At 44.7% G+C, this 10,582-nt stretch overlaps 1 protein-coding gene across 1 annotated transcript; it reads right to left on the reverse strand.

Moving 5' to 3' along the window:
* Positions 1-249: 249 nt before the first annotated feature.
* Positions 250-10,582, reverse strand: LOC126390232 (fascin-like). The gene is made up of 5 exons (XM_050044455.1): positions 9,500-10,582; positions 5,403-5,559; positions 4,107-4,228; positions 3,516-3,686; positions 250-1,744 (listed from the first exon to the last, which is right to left on the reverse strand). The coding sequence occupies exons 1-5, from the start codon at positions 10,323-10,325 to the stop codon at positions 1,539-1,541; spliced, it is 1,482 nt and encodes a 493-aa protein (XP_049900412.1). The 5' UTR covers positions 10,326-10,582; the 3' UTR covers positions 250-1,538.

A 10,582-nucleotide genomic window follows, 5' to 3' on the forward strand; every position in this document is an offset into this window, starting at 1 on the left:
TTGAGCGTTTTTGGTCATATTTGCAGATCTGTGTGCACAGCGATTGATATTAAAACGTTGTTGTCTGAATGTGGAACTTTTTTCAAAATGAAAAACGATGTAGTTTTCAGCAGATGGTTTTCATGTAATCATGGCCTTAGAGACAATTTCATTGGTAGATACAACGTAAACTGTCGACAGATGGGCCTGTTAAATATCCCCATATCAGAAAATGAACAAATTAAAACAAAGGAAATCAAGGAGGAGGTCCACTGTTAAGAGGGAAAACTTTATTGTGATTTTTACTCCGTTCAGTTGAAATGTAAGAACATGGAAAAGACTGAAATACTCTATGGAAGGCACAGCCACAATAATAACCAGACAGATGACTGCCTCTTTCATTGTGTTAACACACGAGCAGCAGCAGCACCCAATCTAAGACAGACATTTCATTTCAACAAACGTGCTTTTCACTTCTTGCAGTTATTGTGCAGATTTTGATTCACAGTTAGAATTCATGTATCTATGACTGCATATTTATTATGTATTTATGTGCATTTTAATGTGTTGTAACTAGATCTCCCTTTCACTCCTTTTAACTGAAAGGATTATCATTCTTAATAAGACGGCTCCTTCAGTCAACGAGTACACTTCAAAGCTCCTTTCATTTGTTCCCTCCTGAAGTATCATTTAAAAACTTATACTAAACAGAGCAGTGGATTACAATCTTTAAGGGAAACCTTTGACTACTCCCTGTAGATGCATCTGTCATTATACAGATTTTGTCTGCCTGCACATCTAAGAGTAGGAAACGAAACGTGGAGCAAGTAGCATACAGGCGAACAGCATATTAGATCTGCAGCCACGTCCCATTTCTTTCTTTACAGCCCCAACAAACTTTTACACTTTAAGTCTCCATGGTTACTATGTTTTTGAAGCATTCAGTGACAAAGAAAGCCTTATTTACAGCAGAAACATGTAAATCAGTAATCTGTTCAGTCAGTCAATCAGTTATCTAATGAGTGTTGTGCTTTATGGTGTGAAAGAGAGCAGGAGATGAAAGCAGTATGACAGAGGCAGCAGAACATTTAGCAGAAGAAGGTTAGATATTGGAAGTTATGAGTTATAGCATTCTATATGTTCGTTTACACCAGTAGTTACCACAGATAGGCACAACTAATAACAGTAAGCATCCTGACATTCATCAGGAACCGCTTGTGTAAATTTGACTGGAAGTGAAACAAATAACCACACTATGATTCATTCATTAACCAACACGTCATCAGTACATCCAAATCTCCAGTAAAAAGCCCAGTAAGAAGAGATAGTGGTTCAGAAAGAAAAAGAATAAAAAATAAAACACCTGTAGTGCTTTGGTGCCACGACTTCCAGTTTATCAGCTTCAGTTTCATTTGAACATCCATCCAGACAAATTCACAATTATACACACACACGCACACTCACACAGGCACACGTATGCAAAAAAAACAGCTACCTACAGTATCTATCAATAGTTTGAAGCATTGTGTCAGATAGTGGAGAAGTCCGGCTTTACTTTCTCAGTATTCCCAGAGGGTGGCGCTGTCCAGGGAGTCGGCGCTGGCCTTTAGCCCTCCAGCATGGTCTCCTTTAAGGTACTTCCCCCCCAGAGCGCAGATGGCCATCTTGTTGAGGTCACAGAACTCAAACAGAAACTGGACGGGTGTGGAGCTGCTGCACCCCACCGCCGTGTCGTCTCCAACACACCAATACTTCCCCTGGGAGTCTGGACAAACACAAACGCACTTAATGACACCTGACTCTCATGCAGTACATATAACGCTGTGTTATGTGTTTATGTATTCAAAGTGATGAGTTATATAATCAAATGAATGTTCACTGCATTTAATTCCACAGTTTTCTGGTAATTTTAAGGGTGATATGAAAAGAAAACATTTCTTATTTTCATTTAAATGTTACAAGCCTCATTTTTCTTATTATCTACATCATAACATCACCATATCGTTATGGAGAGGAAAGTAAGCAGGTCATATTGATTCACTGTTCAGCTCTAAGTAAGAGTGCTGGTTGAAATGATAAAAGGTTTCAGATGATGGACAGACAGCCATAATATTTTTCCCATTAGATGTTTAAAGTAATGACTTTCTCTACAGCACAGTAAAATTAAAGGGCTGTGGTGAGTCTACACCAAGCCAAGAGCAAATAGGGATGTCGTTCACAGCATAATGTAGATCTTAAATAGTTTCTTGCATTAAAAAACAGCTTCATACAGTCTCAGGTGTCTACATGTTCACCGAGGTTGGAAAGCAGGCAAATACCTTTGTTTAAGACACTTTGTGTAGGATTTGATCATTTCAGACTTTAGTGCCCCCCGTGGTAGAATAAAACTAGAATTACCACTTCGCAGTTCAATGTCTCTGTGAACCAGTCAAGTTTCTTTTACAGTTTACATCCATGTCTGTAAAAACGTGTATGCTTTACACACAACCTCCTACTGACAGCACAGATCGATACAATCAGCACAGTTTCATGGTGGGCACCCAAGGTTAGATTCACCTATTCAGCATCTAATCAAATGTCTCCCCTTCTGGTCCTGAGTTATGATGTTAAATAATGGCCAGAAAAGTGTTTTATGCACACCATTATGATGTCAGATTGAAGTTGACTTTTGACCTTTTAGATAAAAAATGTCATCACTTCATCATTTTATCCTATCAGACAAGTGTGTGAAATTTTGTCAAAATTAGCTCAAGAATTCTTGAGTTATGGTCAAAAACATGTTTTGTGAGGTCACAGTGACCTTGACGTTTGACCTTTGACCACCAAATTCTAATCAGTTTATTGTTGAGTCCAAGTGGAAGTTTGTGCAAAATCTGAAGAAATTCCCTTAAGGTGCTCTTGAGATATTGCCAGACACAGTCACACTGACCTTGACCTTTGACCACGACAATCTAATCAGTTCATCAGTAACACAAAGCGAACTACTGCCAGAAAAAATTGAAAAATTCCCTCAAGGTGTTCTTGAGATTATGCAGTTAGAAGAATGAGACAGACAGGGTCACAGTGACCTTGACCATTGACCATTAAAATCTAATCAGTTCATTGTTGAGTCCAAATGGATGTTTGTGCAAAATTTGAAGACTTCCCTCAAGGGGTCCTTGTGATATCACCATTACAAGAATGGGATGGACAGGCAGATGACCTGAAAACATAATGCCTCTGGCCACAGCTGTCGTTCGCTAACATGTTCACTGGCCTCCATGCTGCTTTCTGCTGTTTACTAACCTGTGTAGTTTCTGGTAGTTGTAAATGTTGTGTTTACTACTTGTTTCTGTTGCCCCCAAGTGGCCAAAAAAAGTCACTGAACGCAGGTTTTGCATCACTGCAGGATTTGAACATTACCGATTTTGGCACCCCCAAGTGCTTGTATACACTTTGGCAAACTGTCTCACTTTCCTACAGTTAAAACCTTCTGCCATTAGGATGCTAAAGCATGCTATAATCACATATTGTCTACACAACAGTCAACTGCCCACCTTTAAGGGAGTAAGCGCCGTTGTGGAACTCCAGCTGGAAAACATCATATGATGCTCGATTGGAGTCCAGAGTCGCCATCCCAGCTTTACGAGCCCCAATGAAACCGTGCTCCCCACGAAGGACAATGATTGGACGGTTGATCAGCTTCATCAGGAACAGTTCAGCCTCCCCTGGAGAGACAAGATAAGGGTTGCGTCAAACTGATCTGGGACTTGTTTCCCAGAAGCATCTTGAAGCTAAGATAATCATAACTCATCAACATACAAAGGTACTAAGATTATCTAAACTTGAAGGTGCTTTTGGGAAACAGGGTCCCTGGTCTGTTTTTCCTCCTCTTCAAGAATACAGTGCGTGCTGGGATTTTCCTAGTTGAGAAGAAGTACGGACACTTGTCTTAAAAAAACAGAACAATTCAGAACCCATTTCTTCCCGGCAACTTAAAGTTAACAGCTTTTCAATGCACTCCGAAAAGTGCATACACAAAAACTACTTGGTTAAATTAACACGAGCCCTTTTCTTTGTTACTTCCCACCCCTGCCTCACTTTTCATATGTTCATGTCATTTCAGAAACATCAGAAACGTCACTGACCTGCATTGTCAACAGTAGCAGCTAGCTGCCCGTTCCTCTTAGCGACCACATATTTGTTGTTAGCTGCACGAACACACACACGGCCGTCACGCCACTCCAGTTCAAAGAAACTGTTGGCTGATCTGTAAAACACGTTAACAAATTCTATGAGCAGATTGGGAAGGATGGGTATGTGTAGACTAGGGATGGGACGATTGCACTAAAAAAGGCCCTGATAAGTTGACCTGTTGAATTTCTAATATCTGTATAATCATGACTATTGTGTCAAGCAGCACCTAAAGAGACGGCTGGGCAATCAGCAGTAAAAGAGACCTGCAAAAACAGGTTGCATAGACCCCAACCTCAAAAAACACAAGGTCTTAATCAATCATTGGCATACTTCATATCAAAAGATATAATGCCATTTACTTATCTGAAGAGCCTGGCTTTTTAAGATTGTTTGATTGTTTTTCAGTAAAAGGATGTGTACTAAAAATATGTGCCCTATCTGTAGCTCTTTTTACACAGAGATTGCGCTATAGGGCTGCTACAAAGTCCTGTCTTTTTGCTTCCTTTGCATTTTTACACAGGACCAAACAACAGCAGCATCTTGCCACTCCAGTGTGTAATTTTAGAAAGCATGCTGGCATCGCGGAAGCAAAAGAGGCACGCTCGACATGTAAAACACCAGCATCAGCCTCTAGTGTGACATAGAGGCCGTTGGCAGCACTTTATAAACAATAACAATGTCATGACCATGGCAATAACAATCATTTCCCGTTTGTGTTACATGGCAGTTAATCTTGTCCTCTGCTCCTTACCCTTCAGTAAGGAGCTCCCAGACCTCAATGTTTTCCTAATCAGCAGACATTTTCTGCTACTGTTCTTCTAATTTGAGTTAGCTGCCAACTGCTACCAAATCCTGTTTTTCTCCTGGCGGTGGGATGCACGCATAACACAACGTCACAACCATGCTGCCCAGGATCCCATCTTGCCAGCTGCCCTATTTGTACAGACATCTTTTCGCCGCCGTTACTACCTCCACGCTGGCTTAATGGCGAGACAACTCTGTCCCCTCATTCCACGATTGTACCTTTTACACAGCATGGCGAGGTGTGAAATTCCCACCTTGAAGAGACAGTGTAAAAGGGGCTTCCATTTTGTTTTATTGCCATTTTAAAAGATGATTATCAGGATAATATTGTTTTTGGCCAGGATATTGCGACAGGAAAATTTCATGTCGTCTGATACCAGTGTGGAAAAAAGTGTGTGATATTCAACATGATGCAGTGTACAGTACTGTGTGTTTGTGGTTACTTAGTGGAGGCAGTGCACTGCAGTCCTCCAGATGCTGTCAGAGTCCAGTATTTTCCAGCGGCGGTTCTGAAGGCACACTTCCTGTCCTCACGGCTCATCTCCAACTGGAAGACTTCCTGGTCCCCTTCCTCATCCTGATTGGCTGACAGGTCCATGCCTAGAAAAGTGGGGCAGTCTGTTGTCAGATTTCATTTGTCTCTGAAGGTTTTCCTCCTTTTCTGAAACTCTCCTTCCCTCTAATTCATGAAGTTGCCTCAACGGACTCTTAAAGGGACAGAACATGCTGAACTCTCAGTGCCCAGCTGTTTGAGGTGTGGTTACATGGGTTTGTTGTAATATGGCACACATGCAGGGAATGTGCCAGTCCTGAAAGGAACTCAGTAAAGGGAGGGGAGCGAACAAAAGCAAGATTTTCTGGATAAGAAAAAAAAAGAGAATGGCAAGTATTGGACAAAAATGTCTTGCGACTGCATTCTTGTTTAATGACACTGTGGCTCTCTCATGGTGAATATCTGTAGGCTTGAATTCAAAACATACATGCTGTGAGTCCCAAAAAAGAGGACTTGAGACCTGACTCCCCAAAGACTTGACATGAAACTTGGGAGCAAAACCATTCAAGTCTCAAGTGTTAGCCTGCTAAAACTGCAGAATGGAAACAAGAACAGCTAAGCTTTGCATGGCCAAACGCTTTAAAGGCAACAATACTAGTGTTCTTGCATCGAGTAGGTCTCAGTTATGTAACAAGAACACTAGTAAAGCAGAATTAATTGATTTTTAGCCACTTGCAGAAGAGAAAGCCGTAAATAACACTGACATATCATCCACTTATAAAGTTGATAGCTCCCTGTGTACACATTAAGCAGATACACAGCAACATAAGCAATTTTTCAGTCACCACAGTGTTTGGTGTTGGACAGGAATCTACAGTCAGTTTGGACAGGAATGTATGGAGCTAGGAGAGCTCTGACAATGAAAACAGCTGCCTGCTTCGTCTGAAGACAACGTTAATGAAAATGATTATGGATCATAAAATCAAAACAAAACTAAGAGCTGCAAGATGCTAAAATGCTCCGTAGGGCTGACGGGAACAGCGGAGTCAGGCCACAACTCTCTGTGGGTTTGTCACTATAAGTAACACCTTTGCATCAAGGTAGATACAGTATGCACACAGGTCTTCATTTGACCCATTGTTAGATAAATGAAACCACTAATTAGTGCTGCTTTAACACAGCTTTGAAAGACACATTTTCAAATCAGAGACAGGAGATACTGTCATCGTGACGTGCATCTCAGTTGCTGGAAAAACATGTTGGCATTGTTTCTGCAAACCACAAGTACATTACATTTGCCTATTTCATATGTATCATATCACTCTCTAAAGTGACATAGTATATGAGCTGACCTTGTCTTCACATGGAAGAGAGGATGATGGATTGCGTGTCACGTAGGCGAGATGCCAACCAAGCTGCGGACCAATGCAGACCACTGTTTGAGACCAACAAACAGCAAAACCGGTTGTGTTTTAACAAGTCATTGCTGTTGTTTTTTTCAGTGGCTTTTTAGGCACAAACATAGGTGTTTTGTAGCGACCTCACACTGTTTTTCCAGCGGGGATAGTGGCACAAAATCTGGTTCATTTTATGGACACATCGCTACATTTGCTGCTAAAATAGGGGCACAAAAAAGCATTTTTTTAAAAAAAGCTGAGACATTGCCAAGTGTCCTGCCGGAATAGTGGCATATAAAGCAGTTATTTTTACCAAGACATCATAGTGTTTCCTCACGGGATGGTGGCACAAGGCATTTTTTTTTCTTTACTGAGCCATTGCTGCTTTTCTAGCAGGGATTCCATCCATCCATTTTCATCCGCTTATGTGGGGCTGGGTCGCAGGGGGCAGCAGGCCAAGCAAAGCACCCTAGACGTCCCTCTCCCCAACAACACTTTCCAGCTCCTCCTGGAGGACCCCAAGGTGTTCCCAGGCCAAATGAGATATGTAATCCCTCCAGTGTGTTCTGGGTCTGCCCAGGGGCCTCCTACCAGTGGGACGTGCCCAAAACACCTCCAGCAGGAGGCGTCCAGGAGGCATCCTGATCAGATGCCTGAACCACCTCAACTGACACCTTTCAACACCAAGGAGCAGCCGCTCTACTCCAAGCTCCCTCTGAATGTTCAAGCTCCTTACCCTATCTCTAAGGCTGAGCCCAGCCACCCCACTGAGGAAACTCATTTCGACAATCCATGATCTCATTCTTTCGGTCACTACCCAGAGCTCATGACCATAGGTGAGGGTTGGGATGTGGATGGACCAGTAAATCAAAAGCTTCGCCTTCTGGCTGTGCTCCCTCTTTACGAAGACAGTCCTGCGCAACCCCACATCACTGCAGAAGCTGCACCAAACCACTGATCCATCTCACGCTTCATTCTACCCTCACTCATGAACAAGACCCTGAGATACTTGAACTCCCTCGCTTGAGGCAGGAACTCTCCCCCAACCTGGAGCTGCAGGTCACGGTATGATGAAACCAACAGAACCAAATCATCTGCGAAAAGCAGAGATGCAATTCTGAGGTCCCCAAACCGGACTCCTCCCTCCACCCAGCTGTATCCTGTCCATGAATATCACAAACAGGATCGGTGACAAGGGACAACCCTGGCGAAGGCCAACACCCATAGAGATGTTTAACTTGAACGCAGCTCTCACTTTGGTCATACAGGGACCGGATGGCTCGTAGCAGCGAGCCTGGTACCCTGTACTCTTGCAGTAACCCCTGCAGGACCCCCTAGGGACGTGGTCGTAAGCCATCTCCAAGTCCACAAAGCACATGTAGACTGAATTGGCAAACTCCCACTACCCCTCCAGCAGGGGGGTCCTAACCATAACCAAATGGTTTTTGTGCCTAAACCTAATCACATGTTAACCACATCATTGTTGAAACGTTAAGTTTTAAAATACCTTCTAACAAGGAAATGCAACACATCAAGGGTTTGCAGAAACATACAATGCCACCATTTGGGTTGTGCTTATAAAGACTTGAAACTTGACAAGCCTCAAATGACTTAATGACAGCTGTTAATCTCTCTGCCATGGATAGAAGAGATCAGAGGAAAAAAGCTCTTGCTCTTCATTAAGAGACTTGACACAAAAACCTAATTTTTACTGTTGAGCGACCGGCTAACAAAATGTCTGTGCACGCCCACACTGAGCCTGCTGCCCCATCAGGAGATAGATGCAGAAGCACAGGCTAACCCCTAATATAATGTTTGAATGTCTACTACTTCAGTGAAAGACCAGGTCACGAGTCACTGCCCTACAACGACCTCATTCAAACATAATTATGTCTTCATTTGCAATCCATCTCTTCTGGAATGCACACACACACACACACACACACACACACACACACACACACACACACACACACACACACACACAACTTCTGCATGCATTAAAGCATTTTGACTGCAGGGATGAACTGCTGTCAACGATCAGTCCCGTGTGCATGGCAGCGTGCAGTCAGAGACAGAGTGGCGACCAGACAAAGAGGTTGCATGTGGCATGAAGCTCCACATTCAGCCTGAGTCACACCTCCCTCTGTTTTCTCTGCCTCTCCTCCATTTTATCCCTTTTGTCTCCAAAACAAATTCCTCCTTGTTTTCTGTCTTTATTCTCAGTCTATTCTGAGATAAAGAGAGATGGATAACTGTAGACTGGAGCTGACCCTGAAGCAGCAGCCACAATGCAGGGGTAGAATTACTGCAGAAAAATGTTAAGCTAGGCAGAGGCTGGCCAGCAATGAGGGAGGGAGGGAGGGAGGAAAGGAGGGAGGAAGACAGGGGGAGAAAGTGAGAGCATGATAATGAAAAACACATGGTGTGAGGAAAAAGAAGTAACAGGAGTCTCTGATTCTCTCCTGTTCCTTCTCTTTGTCACACACACACACACACACACACACACACACACACACACACACACACACACACACACAGTAAAACCATGCAACAGCTGCATGTGGTGTGTGCCCAGTTATGCAGTGACTTCATCTGTACAGTGATATGTGATTTTTCTCTCTGGCTCTGTGTGGCTGCAGAGCCTCACCTTGCCTCGTGGAGACGTTTCTCTCGTTGCCTGCAGTCAGCACGACCTGCGCGTGGCTGCGCTCCAGGCCAAACAGTTCATCCTTGCCCACCTTGGTGCTCCTCCCAGACTTCATAGTGCCAGTTGGGCCCGTTGGGGCCAGGTAGCGGCCGTTGCAGTCACGGAATGCCACTTTTCCGGAGCGGAACTCCAGCATAAAGCCGGTGTCCTTGTCCGTTTTCGTGGACAGGCTGCCATCATTGCGGAGGAAGCGGTTGTCAGAAGTCTCGAGGTGGTAGCGCTGGTCACGGTAAACCAGTGTCACAAGGGAGTCCACCCCCCAGGGGACATCCCGGTCTATTGACACCTCGTCGTGCGCACTCAGGTGGGCGAAGCGTTTGCGCGCAAAGCTGTACAGGTTGACCTGCGGGTGCACAGCCAGATGCACGCTCCATCTCTCTGTCGGTGTGTCGGTTTGCGCAAAGCAAGTGATCCGGTCCTCGCTGCCGCTCAGGTACCGGCCATAGGGCTCGGACTGCAGAGACCACCGCCCGTCCTCGTGCGCGGTGATGACGAAGCGGCAGTCCCGGCCGCCGCGCGTCTCGCTGTCCGCGGTAACGTTGCCGTCTTTGTCCGTGGCGAGGTAGCGGCCCAGGTGGGAGCGGAGGAACACGGCGCTGCCGTCCTCCCCGGTCTGCTCCAGGGTCCAGGTCTGCTTCTTCTTCAGGCTGCTGGCCGAGGCGTTGATTTTAAAGCCGAAAGTCTCCGCCGTCAGATACTTGCCCTCGCTGTTGATGAGTCCCAGAGGGATCTGCAGCAGGTCCCCGTCGGCGCCGTTTGCGGACATGATTGCAGTGTGTCAAGAAGGGAAAAGAAAAGAGGAGATACTCCTGTGCAGAGAGGACACGCGGACAGAGAGAGGGAGAGACAGAGTGAATGTGGGATGTGGGTGTCTGAGGGAGGGATAGAGAGATATACAGAGAGAGAGAGCTGCTCTCTGCTGACTGATGATGATGATGATGATGAGTGTCCCCTGACTGCAAATCCAGACTGCCTTTGGAGCTGCAGGAGTTGCAGGACTGGGAGTCTTTTTTTTTCTAACGG

This window comes from Epinephelus moara, chromosome 5, assembly GCF_006386435.1.
Source record: "Epinephelus moara isolate mb chromosome 5, YSFRI_EMoa_1.0, whole genome shotgun sequence".
Classification (NCBI taxonomy): domain Eukaryota; kingdom Metazoa; phylum Chordata; class Actinopteri; order Perciformes; family Serranidae; genus Epinephelus; species Epinephelus moara.

Excerpts from the sequence above, each read along its gene's own strand:
- LOC126390232 (XM_050044455.1), bottom strand. The coding sequence starts at position 10,325 with ATGTCCGCAAACGGCGCCGACGGGGACCTGCTGCAGATCCCTCTGGGA. Across the intron at positions 5,560-9,499 it reads AAACGTCTCCACGAGGCAAG|GCATGGACCTGTCAGCCAAT; the intron begins GTGAGGCTCTGC and ends CCACTTTTCTAG. Across the intron at positions 3,687-4,106 it reads TGCTACTGTTGACAATGCAG|GGGAGGCTGAACTGTTCCTG; the intron begins GTCAGTGACGTT and ends TTGTCTCTCCAG.